Source organism: Diadema antillarum, unplaced genomic scaffold (genome assembly GCF_040938485.1).
Source record: "Diadema antillarum isolate AM-2024a unplaced genomic scaffold, OU_Dant_1.0 scf00000108, whole genome shotgun sequence".
Taxonomy (NCBI): Eukaryota; Metazoa; Echinodermata; class Echinoidea; order Diadematoida; family Diadematidae; genus Diadema; species Diadema antillarum.
In genome coordinates, this window is record NW_027270997.1 from 187,921 (window position 1) to 204,544 (window position 16,624).

The following is a 16,624-nucleotide window of genomic DNA, read 5'->3' on the forward strand; positions in this document are numbered from 1 at the left end:
CGAATGACACTCACACAAAATCATGATAGTATTCAACATTCTTAATCAGTATTCTAATCTTTGAAAGAATTCTATTTCGAAGAATTCAATTGACGTAGCTGTGCAAGTTTTGAAGCGTCTGACTTTACTATCGTGAGGCAATGTACAACCACGTTGTGCACTGGAGGTTGAGGGAATTATTTAGTCTCCTCATCTTCGTTCTGTTTGTATCATCTCGGACAAACCCGATAGAGTTCTTGTCTGGTTCCCATACGTACTTCAATCTCTTATAACATTTACACCACACTTGTGTAAGCGGGAAAATAAATAGATAATATGAGTATAAGGTCCAAACAACAACCCCCGCCCCCATCCCAAAAAAAAAAAAATAAAAAAAAATCACCAAACAACAACAATGACATCATTGACACTGAAACACTGATACAACGTGGTCTTCTTCGATTTCTGATCCGAAGCCTTAGTTGAGGTCATCGTTGCCTGACGGGCTCCTGATCGCCTTCCCCGATGATCACGGCTATGTCTCTTTTCTCAGCACGCAGTTCGTACGGAAACGGAGAGCGACTCAGGCCGAAATGCGAGTTCAGACTGACCGAGTCAGGACCGTTGGGGGCGCTAAAGTTGAATTGATGCAACAGGTGTGTGAAGAAGATGAACCGTTCGCTTTGGGCGAGCTGCTCCCCGACACACGCACGTCGTCCTGGTGAGAGCAGAGACGAAAGAAAGGATGATACGCGATAATAATCGTGCATATCACTTCTACAGCTTCTTCTTTAACTGCTGCTGCTCCTCATTTTACCACTTCTTGGGACCATTGCTACTACTACGATGACAATTACAATCTTTGCAACATCACTGTCGTAGCTTCGTCTGTTAGTTCTACCATTAGTACTGATGCTACTTGATCGATTCTTCCTTGTTCTACCAGAGAATTTTCTGTTGCTGTATTCATACATTCTAAACACAGAAAATATAGATTAAAAGAAAAGATATTTCTCAAGACAATCATACATAAACATTACATTTGATAACAAACAAACAAAACAAAGCATCTTATCAATAAAAGAAAGCACAAAACCAATAATAAGAAAAAAAAAACAAGAAAATAACTCACCAACGCCAAACTGACTGTGTGTTCTGTCCACCAAGCTCTTGATAATGTATCCATCTTCATCTAGAAACCGACACGGGTCAAAGGTGTCGGGGTTGGGAAAGACTTCCGGGTCATACAAGATGGCGTAGTGATTGGCGACCATAACAGTGCCCTTTGGTACGTCGTACCCTCGGAAAGTAGTATCGGTCACGGCTCCGTGTGGAACGCCTGAACCCAGAGAGAATATACAACGAGAAAACTCAAGGCTGTGACCGTTTAGAGTTAGGTAATCAACGTTGGCCACTCATAATCATGCAGTTTGGTTGTTTCAAAGGGACAATAACCTAGGATGCCTTCGAGCAGGGAAGTCGAGACGACTCTCCCCACACAGTTGATACAGGCTATGGCCAGGGAGGTGGGGCACCTCCCTGATGCTATGGCAGAATTGGGTCCGGCCAGCAATGGCTCATATTAGTTAGGTCTTCTTTTTCTTTTTTTTTAAATATTTTGTTCTCATTTCTTCTCCTCTTCTGTTCTTTTCTTTTTCCTTGTTTAACTCCCATTTTCATCTGTTTCGCTCATCCTCGTATTAAAGTATAATCAACGGCTCGCCATCATTACTGTCGTTTTTATATCACCACTGTAATTTTCCTTCGTGTGCTACCTTTTTTATCATCCGTTTCCTCTCTGTTTTATGTCCGTATACTTTCTGTTCTTAACTAATTTTCTCTTTACCGCATCGACGAGATAAACTGTACACAATTTCTCCCGTTGGATGCCCCATATTTCATCAATCAATATCTTTTTCTTGTTGTTGTTGATATCATTATTATAATTATTATTATTATTGTTACCATTATCATCATTAGGGCCTATTACCACTATCACCATTAGGGCCTATTATCATTAGTCTCAAATCACCTGTCACTAATGTACACTTTAAGTTGTATTCACATGCAGCTCTTCAAGAAAGCCGAGGCTTACCGAAAGGACCTCCGGCGGCAAATCGGAGAGTCTCGGCCAGAAAGGCGTTGACGAAAGGTAACGACGACCGGTCGGACTGGCGAGGCAGTCGATGACGACCAACGACCCTGTCCAGTTCCTCCTGGACTCGTAGCTGATACTGCACGATTTAAGACAACAACAACAACAAAGAGAAAAGCATTACTTAGAGGACAAGTCCTCGTTTGCAAAAAAGGGATTTCTTGTTGGAGTCTGCGACCTCAACAAAAGGTACCACATCCCCCCTCACACACACAGTAACTTACATGGCTCCTGCTTGCTTTCGTCACATTGTATTGTAGTGACTTTTATGGTTCTACTCTGATCAGCTTTGTGTACATCATTGCATGTATCAGGGCATGTACGGATGACTCAAATTAACATGGATTCCGTAAGTATGGTGTATCATTGCGGTTTGATACACCGTTACTTTTCTATCTGTGTTTACGTTATCCATAGTAACTCTTGGCTATTTTCCAAGAGTCCAGACTAATCAGTCTTATTTACACTTACAGTCTCGGGAAGAATGTAGCAAATATATTTGTGTACATTTCCCGTTCTTATCGCTATTCGGTGTGAACAAGAGATTAACGGTTCTTGGGCATCCCGATGGTGTCCACTTTGTTACCCCTCCCATACCCCGCCCGAGAAGGATATCTTATTGGGATTCGGGCAAATACGTCACGAAAGATAACACAATCGATTAGCCTAATTCGCGGTTTTAAATATAGAAACGATCCCAGAAATAGACCAAAGACTGGCTAAAAATATGGTCAGAATGCTTAAATATAGCAAACGAAGATAGCAGACCAGTGGTGATATCTGGCGGCACCCCACCCACGCGAGCAACTCGTTTGATGGCAGTTTGAGATAAAGAACTTATTCAGGTTAATCGCTGTCTCTGATGAAGTCACAAAGATAATTGTTCCGTGTTTTTTTATTTATTTTGTTTTTTCCTTTTTTTGTGCATGGATATAGACAAGTGGTTGTTTTTCCTCTTTGTCTTTAAGCGTATTTAGAAAACGTGGGTGCAGCGTGATGAGTGATGTCAATTGAACATAATATGTAACTCATACGTAATCTAAAAATCGGGAATTACCGGGAAATTCATCAGTAACGGGCAAGAATTACATGACACTGAGATTATCACTTAGTCTTGGCAAGAGCAAAGAGATTCTTTCCCCTGACACAGATCTGCATCATACGATTTGAATCCAGTAATGATTGAGATACGTTGAAACACATGTCATGCATTAATCGTCTGCGTTATTCGCCATTCTTTCATCTGTTTATCTATTTTTGTAGTCCCTGCCTGGAGAGTAATCGTCAGTAACATAATTGGCATATTAATCAATTTCATAACGCAAAAGTATCTGACCAATTGTAATGACCTTGTTGTATTACAGACTTACTATTTATGATGATGACAATGATGCCATGATGATTATAACTTTTCATCACCAGAAACATCAGTTTTGATGCCATTATTACTTCTTGTATGATAGGCCTACTTGTAACACTAAGTAATGTACGCAGCAATGTGTTTGTATTTTTTTACTCAACGATGTATTGTGTTTTTTCATGTATTTGTTTTGAATATGGAATCAATAAAAGATTATGGAAAAAAAAGAAATAGTTGTAGCAGCTAGTGATAGTAATAGATAACAGTTGCAGCAAAAGAAAAGAAAATACAGTTAATTCCGCAATGCTTTTACATAATGTAATAATTCCTAACATCGATTAATGAAAATCGTCACTCCACCCTACCTTCGGGTATTTGATGGTAAGTATCATCAGCCAATACATGCTACACGCCGTCGTGTCCGTGCCGGCGGCGAAGATGTCCCCGATCAGCGAGGGCAGGTACTCCTCCTTGAAACCCGTCACTACTTTCTCACCAGCTCTCACTTTCTCCTCGTTTTCCCGCGTTTCTTTCAGGAAGAAATCTATCATATCGCGACAGTCGTCTGGGTTGAACACTTTCTTGTGCGCGTCTCTCTCGTGCGCGAACAATCCGCGCTCCAGTGTGCGCGCAAGGTCGTCCAATTTGTGACAGGCGCTAAAAGGCACGTACTTCATGAACCAGAAGTAGTTCGTGGCGCCGGCAACGTCGGCGTGCTCGAATACCCGCTCCAGGGCGTTGATGAACTGCTCGAACTTGCAGTCGTCGTAATCGAAGCGCTTGCCGAATGTGAGGCTGCAGATGATGTTGGACACAGCCTTGGTCATCAGAAGTTTGGGGTCAAAGTTCTCTCCGCTGGTGGCCGCAACAGCATCGGCGAGGATGGAGGCCTCGGTGAGGATGCGATTCTCCAAACTGTTTCCCGCTCGCCCCATTCCCTGATTTCGAAGCAGCTTGAGCAGAAAGCGACGCTGCTCCTTCCATTGGTTGTCATAGTGACAGCAGGCAACTCCTGAAGAATGCAAGATAGAAACGCATCGTGTGATTCGACCAACAATTATTAATTCCTTGCACTTTCAGCGTCATTCAGTGAGAGCAAATTAATTTTTGCACCGCAAAGTGAGCAATAACAAACAAACCCAGACCAAAAAGCACATCAGAATATAGAACATATCGTTGGTAACATTCCATTGATGGACAGATAGGGAGAAGACCTATCTTTGCGATGCTCTACTGATTTTGGGGGGATTCCGTGAAATGCAATGTTTAGGATGACTGACGCACGTGACATTTCTATCCAAAGAATACGTCGGTATGATAATTGGTTGATACTAGGAGAGAACAAAGAAAGAATGAGAGGCAGAAGAAGAATAAGAAAAGTCAAAAGGGAAGCATAAACGCAGACGAACAAAGAATTAAAACTAAGCTTGTACCGTGTATCACCCAAAAGTGTTTACGAGGTTGCATAGTACCCATTAAATGTATTCTGTGGTCAGTGCTTTTTGAGTAAGCTCAAGTAATTTACCTCTAACACTTTACTTGAGGAGTAATGGGATGACACAAGTGAGAATGAAACTCCCATTTATTTTAAACAAAACATAAAGTATAGCTCGTCATTACGCGGCAAAGACAAAATAAAGAGAATGATTTGTGGAAATCATTCCACTTACTGATACCAAATCATAGATAAAGACCACAATCGAAAATTCATTTCAGATAACGATCCCGGGCTCACTTACCTCGGCCTTGCCCGTATATTTCGAGTGACGTCAGCCGTGGTCGATCGCTGAATGCATCGCCGGACCTGGCGAAGGCCTCCTTCACGCTCTCGTAGTCATTCAGGAAGATGGCGTGGAAACTGCCCAGCTTACCGTAGAAGACGGGTCCGTACTTTTTGGACAACTCCAGCGCCGACTTGCCCGGGTTCTCAGACCCCAACAGCGGCAGGATACCAAGGAAGGGATAGTTGGTCGGCCCTGGTGGAAGGCGACGACGTCTGCGGCCGTATCTCGACTTCGCGAGCCGTTGATACGAAGCAAATGCGGCGAGAACGATGCTGGCAGCAACGAGCACGACGGTGTTACGTCTGGCATGTCTGGCTCTCGATGTCAGATGGAGCAAGAAACGGAGCACGGACACGATACCGGCCGACCGGGCAAGACTAGGTTGACCGTGAGCGAGAACTTTCCCAACGTCCATTTTGATATCCACTCACAGGACTTCTTAACACGAAGAAAAATATTTTTAATCGGATTCTATATACACATTAAAATATGTACCTCGAAATCTTCACAGGCAGAAATAATTGACTTATAGTGTTGTTAGGAACCAAATGAGCTCGCGAAGAAATGAGGTCTTTTGAATGTAAGCCTCATTAAATACGAATCGCACCAGCTCAAGTAAACTGAATACCACTCAAGTTTCTTGCCTTTTTTCCCCCTTCATATTTCTCAAGAACCCTCTTTTGATACTTGCATAAGGCTTAAAGCTAGGATGTATCACCGGTCCGCTCTTGACCGCTGATAGCAGGTTCCTACGTTTGCTTTGCGTGCCGTAACACATTGTTTGCTCTTCCGGTATAAAGACGCATTCGTCCCTCTTCTGTCCTTTCCTGGTAAGATTACTATAAATCACGAGACACATGTAGGCCTATATAGAATCACGATGATTGGACGAGCTTTGAGAGGATTGCGCTTGTAATGCATCGATCATCTCATCATGACGCAACAAGTTGTTGTTTAATGTCATTCCTGCTCCTGTTAAATTTCAGGACATGGATAGAAAAGGGGAGAAGAAGAAGATGAAGGAGAAGTTTATTAAAGAGAAAAGAAAGACGAGGAGGAGGCGGAAAATGAAGAGGAAAGAAGAAGAAAGAAGAAGACCAGGAGGAGAAGGAGGACGAGGAGTTGTAATCCCCGATTCCAAGCTTACTGGTCATGCCGACAATAAAAGTTTTCAACGATGAAATCTAGACTTTTGCCAACCCTATTAAATCTCAAATAACAGACAAAACATTTCCGATATCAGGACTGTCTCTATGTGGTCTCTGACTGTGGAAAATGATGACGGTATACTTGCGCAGAATGGTTGTCACTGGGCATGTGTTTGCGAAGATCAAAGACTGTTCTTCATAATTATAGATTATACAGTACACGGACCTGTTAAAGAACCGTTTTCACCCGATATCAAAAGAAACATTCATACTGAGTACATAAAATTTATTACAGTCAACTCCGATATCACAAAGATTGAAAACAACCACAGCCAATTTTGTCTCTTGTGCATATTCAACATTATTTCTCGAAACTGAGCGGGACTGTTGGTAACCCCGTTCTGTGGCTTTGTTAAAGACCATCTCACACTATAAAGTTATCACTTTCGGTCGCACGACTGACGTACTTTGGATCCGATATAAATCACGACAGCTTCGGAATAAACATGCTTGTTTATTTCAGATCCTCAGTCGCTTAGTCGTGCGACCGTAAGTCTCAGAGTGTGCGGTGGCCTTAAAGGGATAATATAGTTTTGGTTGAGACCTAATTTCAGGTTTCTAACATTGTTTTTTTTTTTTTTGGTGAGATAATGATAAACCTCTCATGAAATATGAAAGAGCATGTAATATGAGGAATTCAACGTTTATTTGATGAAAATTGGCTTTGAAATATCAAAAAAAAAAAGAGCAATTCTGATAAAGTGTGGGACCCACACTTTATTACGATCGGCTTGTTTTACTTTGGGTTTGGATGTTTCAGTCATTCCAAACCCGATATTCATCAAATAAACTTTGAATTTCTTTAAAAATGGTATGTTCTGTGCTATTATCATAAAGTTTTTTTTTCTCGGTATCTCGTCAAAAGTTAAAAGCCCAATTCTCATCTCCACCAATAATGTACCATCCCTTTAATTATATTTTGCATCTTCTTTTAAGAGTGAATTTTGTTGATATTCATCACTGAGGACATAATGACGAACTATACGACCAACAGATTGTCACTGTCCACATGTCACTGTTACATACAGTGGAATATTCAGAATCAACTTTGCAGGCAGTATGTGTAGTGTTGTCGGGCAATCCTCGAGCAAGCATCCTTGTTGTTACTAGGAACCCCCTTTGCTGTATTAACGATATTCAAAATGACCTTCAAAAAGGTGATTGAACAGGTTTATTGACGAGAAATAATATATTGACGCCCTTCATCAGTTAATTGGCCCTGAACTAATCTGACAAGGTCAATCTAAATGTGGAACTTTGTGTTCACAGCAGCTATATCACGTACATAGGTGAATATAAACAGGATCTGGTCTGATAAGAGATATGGGCAAATGATGGAATAGGAACTTATAAAAGATGCACCTACTTCCGGATGTGACGGAGATGCAAATCATCTGTAGATAGCAGAGTGACTCTTGCGGTCAGTTCCGGTCATAATGGTGATGATAATGACAATCGATAAAAACTTTTGTCATTACGCTTGGTAAAATCACTTACAGGTACTTGCCAGTTTTGACAGGTTGGATTTATTACTCTCTAAAAAAAAATCGAGTGAAAATTTTCACTCTAAAAAGAGTAAATAAAAAAAAGAGTGAATTTTGAGTGAAAATGCTCATTTTCACTCATTTTGGAGAGACGTCAGGGATCACTCGAAGATTTTGGAGTGATCCCTGACGTCACTCCAAAATGAGTGAAAATGAACATTTTCGCTCAAAATTCACTCTTTTTTGTATTCACTCTTTTAAGAGTGAATATTTTCACTCGATTTTTTTTAGAGAGTACCATAATGTAGGCCTAATTGTTTAAGGGCGTGTCTCGCTGGAGGAGACTTCGATGCGACTGATCAGGCGCCGTGACTCGTGCAACTCGAAAGACCATAAACTGACTTGTGCTCTCACCATTAAAGAAAGCGACTCCGGAAGTTGCGGACGTTAGAGAAGTCGGCGCGACGTCTCCAAGACGTCTTTGTCAGTCGAGGAGACGTCTTCACATCGTCTCCGGTAGGTTGCCGATTGATGATGAATCTGATCGTGATAGATACATCCACCGCTCGTACGATTAAATGCACACCAAGATACTATACAGTATGTCCCCAAAAAAATTACAACGGGGCCCTTCGCAATGATATCTTTAAAAATAGTGAATCAATCTAAATACAAATTCAGGGTATGAAACTATAACTCATTGCCCACATCTTACAGAAAACCCCATTTGATTTGCTTCAGTGGTCAAAGAGAAATACGGAATTTTGTAGAGGATGTCGGGAATCTCTTCTGTCCAAGTTCTGTCTATTATTCAGACACAAGATCATCGAAGTGCTAAACTCGGAAAAATCCGATTCATGACATGCTTTACAACAATCCACATTTCTCTGTGACCGCTTGACCAAATCGAATGGGGATTTCTGCAAAATAAAGCTAAAATGTTATATTTTAATGCCCTGAAGTAGCATTTAGAAAATGTAATCATATAGGGCGTTGTCAATGCAAAAATCTGATTGTAATTATTTTGGGGACATACTGCAGTAAGTCGCCCCAAAAATTACAATCAGATTTTCGAACTGATAACACCCAATATAATCAACCTGTCTAAGTGCTACTTCAGGGTCTTGAAATATGACATCTTAGCTCTATTTTGCAGAAAATCCCATTCAATTAGGTTAAGCGGTCACAGAGAAATGTTGATTGTTGTAAAGCATGTCATGAATCGGATTCTTCCGAGTTTAGCACTTCGATGATCTTGTGTGTGAATAATAGACAGAACTTGGACAGAAGCGATTCCCGACATCCTCTACAAAATTCCGTATTTCTCTTTGACCACTGAAGCAAATCGAATGAGGTTTTCTGTAAGATGTGGGCAATGAGTTATAGTTTCATACCCTGAATTTGTATTTAGATTGATTCACTACTTTTAAAGATATCATTGCGGAGGGCCCCGTTGTAATTTTTTTTGGGACATACTGCAGTGGACTCCCGTTATAACGAACACGGTTAAGAAATTCCGGTTACAACATTGTCTGTTCCATGTTTTTTAATTGCATATTTGTTCGGTTATAACGAAATTTCGATATAACGAAAGAAAACTGCCGGTCCCGATATGACTATAACGGGAGTCTACTGAACAATGCAGGACACTAAACAATGAAGCAGAAAAAAAAAATCCGCTTCATTGTATCGAAATACATTGCACCGTTCATTGCATATTGAAGTGTTGCCCTTGTTGTCCTATGCTCTCTCCTCCTGTTTTTGCCATGTAGTTTTTTTTTTTTGTCTTACGTTGTTTTGAAAGATCTAATCCCCGTTGCATAAATTAAAAATGCGATGAAATCAAACATCACAAGAGATCAGATTATCAAACGCAAGATCTTAGTCAAGCATAAATCTCGTTGCATAAACGGGGATTCGGATCAAACACAAAGTTTTGTTTGACGGTGAAGATTTGCGTTTGACTCCTTGAAATTGCGTTTAGACAACAGGGCTTTGCCATGTTCGGTCTGTGTGTGTGTGTGTGTGTGTGTCTCTCCTCTCTCTCTCTATTTCTCTCTGGTTTTTGTTGTTGTTGTTGTTGTTGTTGTTGTTGTTGTTCAAGTTCAAGTTTGTATAACATTTATTTTCCATATTTTCTTCATGTAGGAAATCACATGCATGAAATTATTGTACAGGAAGGCAGAACCTCAAAAAAGCAAAGCTTGTGGTCAGCTGCCTTACAAAATACATTACATCACAAACACAAACACACAAAAAACAAACAAACAAACAATGAAAACATGATAATAGTTCCCATGTTGTTGTTGTAAGTTTGAATATTATATAAGTAACATGCCAAACCACCATGTCCATTCTCGCAGCCTCTTTCAAGGCGGATTTTCGTTATCGATAGGCACTACAGCAGGGTTGTATGGTGTAGGAATCAATGCAATGCATGCGTTGTATTTTCTTTGCTTTGGATTGCCTTGTGGGGACCCTACATTGATGTAATACATGCATGTATTACAGGTATCAGATTTTAAAACCGAGAGCGACTAAATGTGTTCATCTTCATCGCTTTAAGTAGCACATTCTCTCTCATAGAAACACTGACACTCTCCATGTAGTTACCAACGAATGTAATACCAGCTGACCAGGAAATAATATGGATTAAGATTAATCTTTAAGGTGTATGTGTTTATCCCCTAAACACTCATCTCTACTCAGAAAATACGCACACACACCAGGCACAAGTTACAACATAAATGCATATTTATGCACATGTATATGTGAACTCCTATACCGCCACATTGCCACTCTGTGCGCAACTTTCACAAAAAGGTCACATGTTTACAAAACAGCATTCCACGGACAAACGACGTTGTACTTTTCAAATGTCGATTATCAAAAATTCAGCTTTATCTCACGAAAGCACATTCTGTTACAGCATTGAGATGAAACATTTCATATAATAAAGATTTCCGAAATCAACACATTCAACATGATATCTTAAAAGCACATAAGTGTTCCATTTTCTTGGAGACAAACATTTACACGAATTCTCCAAATCGTTGTCATTGCACGGTTTCATAGTCAGGAGCTGGAATAAACGTAATTTCATAACTTTATCACATTCAGCGGTCAATTTGTATAAAAATGTTCTTGTGTATAACAATATTTCCTTTTAGTTCTGGACTTCATAATTCTGAAACTAAAATCGCCTCACTGTCGGCAAAAAAAAAATTTACAGCGAGATTCTCAAATTGTACTACATTAAAGTTAGAACATAAAAGCAGGAATTAAATTACAGTTTATGCAACCGCACATAGTGTGCGAGCATCTAATATTGTCTTAGTGAAGCACACATTCTTGCAATAGGGGGAAATTAAGGTTCCTAGAATTGACGTCACTTTTTGTCAAGTATCCAGCGTATGATGTAACGGGCGCATTATGTACAGGTATTCAAAGTGAGCATAGAATTTGTGCGGGGAAAAAGACAAATTTCATGGAAACTGAAGGCTTCAATTACTGCGGCCAAATGTCCCGCTGCGTACAAAGTTTTGATCAAGACGTGCATATTGACCATGGAAACAAGTATTCATTACATGAACTCTTACCGTTATTTCACACAAGAAATCAAATTATTGAAACTAGATAACCATTTGAGCACTAACGCTTCTGATTCTGTGTTTTGCAAGCTAGCAAACTTAATGAGAATCCCGTCTCAATACTGCAACAAGTGCAAAGTTTACGAAATGATTTGAATGACAATGGGTTGATTATATTTAAGTCATTACAGTAACCCATGAAGTCGTCCTTTAATTTCCCGTGCATAATCTAACATTACTGAGAACCATTAAAAAAAAAAAACCCTACACAGCATAGAAATTAATCAGTTCAGTATTCAAGAACAAATTCGCAACCGCCATCTTCCATAACAATATAAAGAGTTTAATTGCAAAACGGGATAAACGTCATTTCTAAACATTTTAAAGTCCATAATCTACATCAAAATAAAACTTTTGTAGTGATCCCTCACTTGTTACATAACGAGGAATATACTTGTAGTCATGAATCTATATCCCATAATTATCTTATGATTTTTTTTTAAGCAGCTTTGATAGCAAATATCTCAAATTAACTCGGAGTTAACTCGTTTTGAGACAAAACTCTTCAAACTGCCAAATGAAAAACATGTAAAGAGTAGACGGAATCTTAAGTACTTTGACGGTTTCCTTGAATCACTTTACTGTTAATTTACGTTACATATACTGTTGACGTTCGCGTATATACTCATAGGATAATCTCAAAACGATAATTTTCCTTCGCAATTTTGTGAAAAATATTTCACTCTCTAGACACAAGTACATGTTAATCCCGATATGACTCGCCATACAATGCGGTCGACACGGACTTCTACTAGCTCGTCTATCCACCCTGTCATTTATCAGTATGTATTATAATATTACTTGTACCTTGAAATGTGTCCATATTATGGACACATTTCAAGGTACAAGTATAGTGACCGAAATCAGTTTTTTTTCAAGGGCCCTCGTGCCGTTGTAAGCGCCGACAAGTACGAGCACAGCAAGCCAACATATAAGTACAAAGAATATTATCATGAAAATCAAACGAGATATTTCAAACATGAGGCAAGTGGACAATGACATTAAAGCATTTTTTTTTCTTCAGGAACGATCGAGGGGAGCTGTCTAATCTACAATTAGACCCTGCCATTCTGAAGTTATGTGGCGTATTCAGGTAACATTTTCATTCTGAAAGTTGACAGTTTGCTATTAAAGAGGCTAGGATAGGCTATGGTACAACTCCCGAATAGACCGGTTCTGTAATACATTCAGATTTTGTGCTTGCTTTGTTCACAAAAGTTGCCCTTAACAACCACAAGGCTTGCCCGATTTAGCAACAACTAAACGAATTCCTGCCTATGGAAGTTAACGGAAGGGAGCAGGTGTATGAAATGCGTAGTTACTAGGCCGTTGGAAAAGAAACATCCGTACATTCTAGTAGATTACAGAAACGGTCTATCTATACCACTGACTGCGACAGCTTCAGACAGCCTTGATTTTTCATATCCTACGATCACGATGATGATTATGAGCAGAATTATCAATCATACTAAAGATCAAACAGAAGAATAAGTAATTGGTTTGATGCTCCCCTACACTCCACGACAAGAGCTGACTTTGATATATAGGCCTACTAGCTACCTATTGTATCCCTTGTAAAATTTCCACAAGACTACAGCATGAACGATTACCAGTCTATCATACCAAGAGGTTTCTAAAACAAGCATCTCATTCTTTTTTTTTTCATCACATGAGGAAAAACCAATCTCAGAGTAACTGCGGTCTTAAAACCCTCGAAGGTATTGAAGTTAAATAAGTAAAATTAAGTACTGAAGACTTATACACAAAGGTACCCAATGCAAAGGCACCTAGAAATTAAAGCTGTATGCAGAAGATTCTGCCTCTGCATAATCTCATGACCCTATAAGACAACATAAACACATTGATGCTCTGCTGACTCAGTCTAGATTAATACCAAATATGGCAAACTTTGCCACTGAGCAGTTTAATGATGTCCAGATGGAAAAAAAAACAACAACATGGAAGAATGTAAAAACTCTGAAAGTAATCTTGTGTCACCATCAAGCTATTGGTTAACATTTACAGTACATCACTTTCATTTTATTCTAACACTCGTGTATCAGGAATAAATTGAGTGTGATAAATCCGGTAAAAAACACATTTACAACTTTTGTTTCACAATCAGTTTTTTTGGCGTTTGTTTGTTTTCAAAAACTTCATTTTCACACACAATAATAGAACCACTGAAGCTAATACCATTCAAGCGAACACTGTTGAATAATACCTTTTTAAAACAAAATGAAATTTAATGCCCCTGCCACTTTACCCCTTACATTACACATACTGCACAGAACGACATCACATACGTTGGGTCTTCCGAATTCACCTTTGATTTGTCTAAAATAATCTACTGACACGGGAAGGCATGGCTGGTTAACTTTAGTCAGTATCATCGGCAACGTTCATGCACATAATGTCTATCGAGTATTTTCAGATAGTGGTGCTGAAAGGGTTAAATGTTGTAACTCTCTAAGGCATCATGAGATGTATTGTACGGCAAAAGCTCCCTGCAATGTACCGATGTTGCACGCTAACAGAACATAATACATTCAAATTGGCGTTTGAGATAAGACGTTATCTTACAACTACAATAAGCAAGATTCCTATGTCAAATTTAATACTTTGAAATATCATGTTTTTGGTGTCCAAGGAAATGCGTCCCGTAAACTTGATCTGAAATTGACAGGAGCCATCCTGACACGAATTACTATCTACCTACACAATTTTTCTGCAAACTGTACAAAGTAATCTTACCCTGAACACATTTATGCTAAAACTCAATATCATTTATTCTTTTTTTAATTAATTGTTGTTATCATTTTTAACCTCTCCGCTTTAAGATCAATCCTGTGTGAATATCTTAAATCTATTACCTTCTATCAATCCTACTTTCTGGTGAGTAGAACAATTACTAGTTTTCCACTAAAGCGCTTACCAATTTCAAATGGAATGTATAGAACACATTTGGAACATAAATACAGGTTGTACTGAACCTTGCTGTTTACACACAATACAATCAGTGAATTTGTAATTTTTCAATTTGTACCCACCAAGATGAAAAGAACTAAAATTGTGCAGTGCATTGTTGGATGGTGATATCTATGTATACCGGTCATTCACAAGTATTATTACTAAAGGAGCTAGGCATTAGTTCATCATATCATGTTGACAGCCAAGCGAGAATCTGATATACAGATTATCAGCCAACTGACCTGACATGTACATATTTGCGAGTGTGTGATATTTTCAGTGGCCATGATCTGACTTATTTGATCAACTTTAATCACTAGACAGTGAAATTTGTCCTAATTTGTTTTAGGAAGTCTTTAATTACTGAGCAAGAAACAGAGCTTATCAACAGAAATGCATAGGAAGGATTACCGTCTTCCATGTCCCTTCCAATTTATGAAATGACAAACCACCTTCAATATACGATGTATATATACATTTTTTTTTTTTCCAAAATAGCATCTCAAAATTACCAACACCTGGCAGAAAAAAAAAGAGAGTGAAATTGCAAAGTATCAGGGTTCTTTTCCAAACAGTCGACTAAACAACTGCAACACTGCAACAACAGAAGGCACAAAATTCTTTATTCCCTTGCTTACTGCACAGAAGAAAAGAAAAAAGTGAATTCATAGACAATTTGGTGAAGTGAGGCTCTTGTCAAATTTGTGATTAAGGCACACAAAGTAATGACAAGCACAGCTAAATTGAAATCAGAAATTGTCATCTTCTAAACTGTCATTTTGGCATGATTGCCAAATCATCACATGCCTATGTAGGAGCACATCTAATAGCATATGTTCATATCTTGATTAATTGCAGAGATGATGAAGAGCTAGAAATATTATATTCATTACATCCAGTGCAAAATATGATGTGATTCATTCTTTTTATCTTTTTTTTTACACCTTAGATAACGAATTTGCATTACAACACTCTCCTGTTCATTCATTCATCTGTACTCCATTTCGGTAATGACCTGAAGGTGAAGGTCATTGCCGAAATGGAGTACAGATGAATGAACGAACAGGAGAGTACAGATGAAGGAATGAACAGAAGGAGAGTACAGACAAAGGAATGAATGGATAGACTGACCGACAGACCAAGACACTCCACCTGATGCATACACAGTGCTGAGACACTCGGCAAACATAAACAAACATAACAAATGAACACAGTGCTGAGACACTCAGCAAACATAAACAAACATAACAAATGACAATAGTGTTGTGACACTCAGCAAACATAAACAAACATAACAAATGAACACAGTGCTGAGACACTCAGCAAACATAAACAAACATAACAAATGAACACAGTGCTGAGACACTCAGCAAACATAAACGAACATAACAAATGAACACAGTGCTGAGACACTCAGCAAACATAAACAAACATAACAAATGAACACAGTGCTGAGACACTCAGCAAACATAAACAAACATAACAAATGAACACAGTGCTGAGACACTCAGCAAACATAAACAAACATAACAAATGAACACAGTGTTGTAACACTCAGCAAACATAAACGAACATAACAAATGAACACAGTGCTGAGACACTCAGCAAACATAAACAAACATAACAAATGAACACAGTGTTGTAACACTCAGCAAACATAACCAAACATAACAAATGAACAAACAAAGATGACAATGAAATGTCACAAACAAACCTGCCCCACGCTGCACCTTAAATGCAACACGCCCACCACACAATCCACACACAAGTACTGACTGGTATGTGCTTTCTTGTGATGCCTAGTACACATGTGGAGAATCTCCATGCCGTTCAAATAAAGGCGGCAAAGTGACATAGAATGGAAGACAGAAATAACCCAATGCACTGATTCACTCACACATTATGACCTATCCAAAATACAGATTCAACTGCTACGGTTAAGTAGATATATAACAACAGTGATACATTATGCAAAGTATTAATACCACTTTCAAAAAGGAAGCCTATACCTTGAATAACACAATAATATTATTT

At 38.9% G+C, this 16,624-nt stretch overlaps 1 protein-coding gene across 1 annotated transcript; it reads right to left on the bottom strand.

Annotated features, from left to right (window-relative positions):
• Positions 1-467: 467 nt before the first annotated feature.
• On the bottom strand, positions 468-5,693 carry LOC139719288 (cytochrome P450 2J6-like). The gene is made up of 5 exons (XM_071630712.1): positions 5,234-5,693; positions 3,860-4,506; positions 2,075-2,213; positions 1,112-1,318; positions 468-697 (listed from the first exon to the last, which is right to left on the bottom strand). The coding sequence occupies exons 1-5, from the start codon at positions 5,691-5,693 to the stop codon at positions 468-470; spliced, it is 1,683 nt and encodes a 560-aa protein (XP_071486813.1).
• Positions 5,694-16,624: the final 10,931 nt, after the last annotated feature.

Bases quoted from the DNA above. Each gene is read 5' to 3' on its own strand.
- LOC139719288 (XM_071630712.1), bottom strand. From the start codon at position 5,693: ATGGACGTTGGGAAAGTTCTCGCTCACGGTCAACCTAGTCTTGCCCGG. The intron at 2,214-3,859 runs GTAGGGTGGAGT...TAAATCGTGCAG, and splicing joins TTACCATCAAATACCCGAAG to TATCAGCTACGAGTCCAGGA. The intron at 1,319-2,074 runs GTAAGCCTCGGC...CTCTGGGTTCAG, and splicing joins TGCCGCCGGAGGTCCTTTCG to GCGTTCCACACGGAGCCGTG.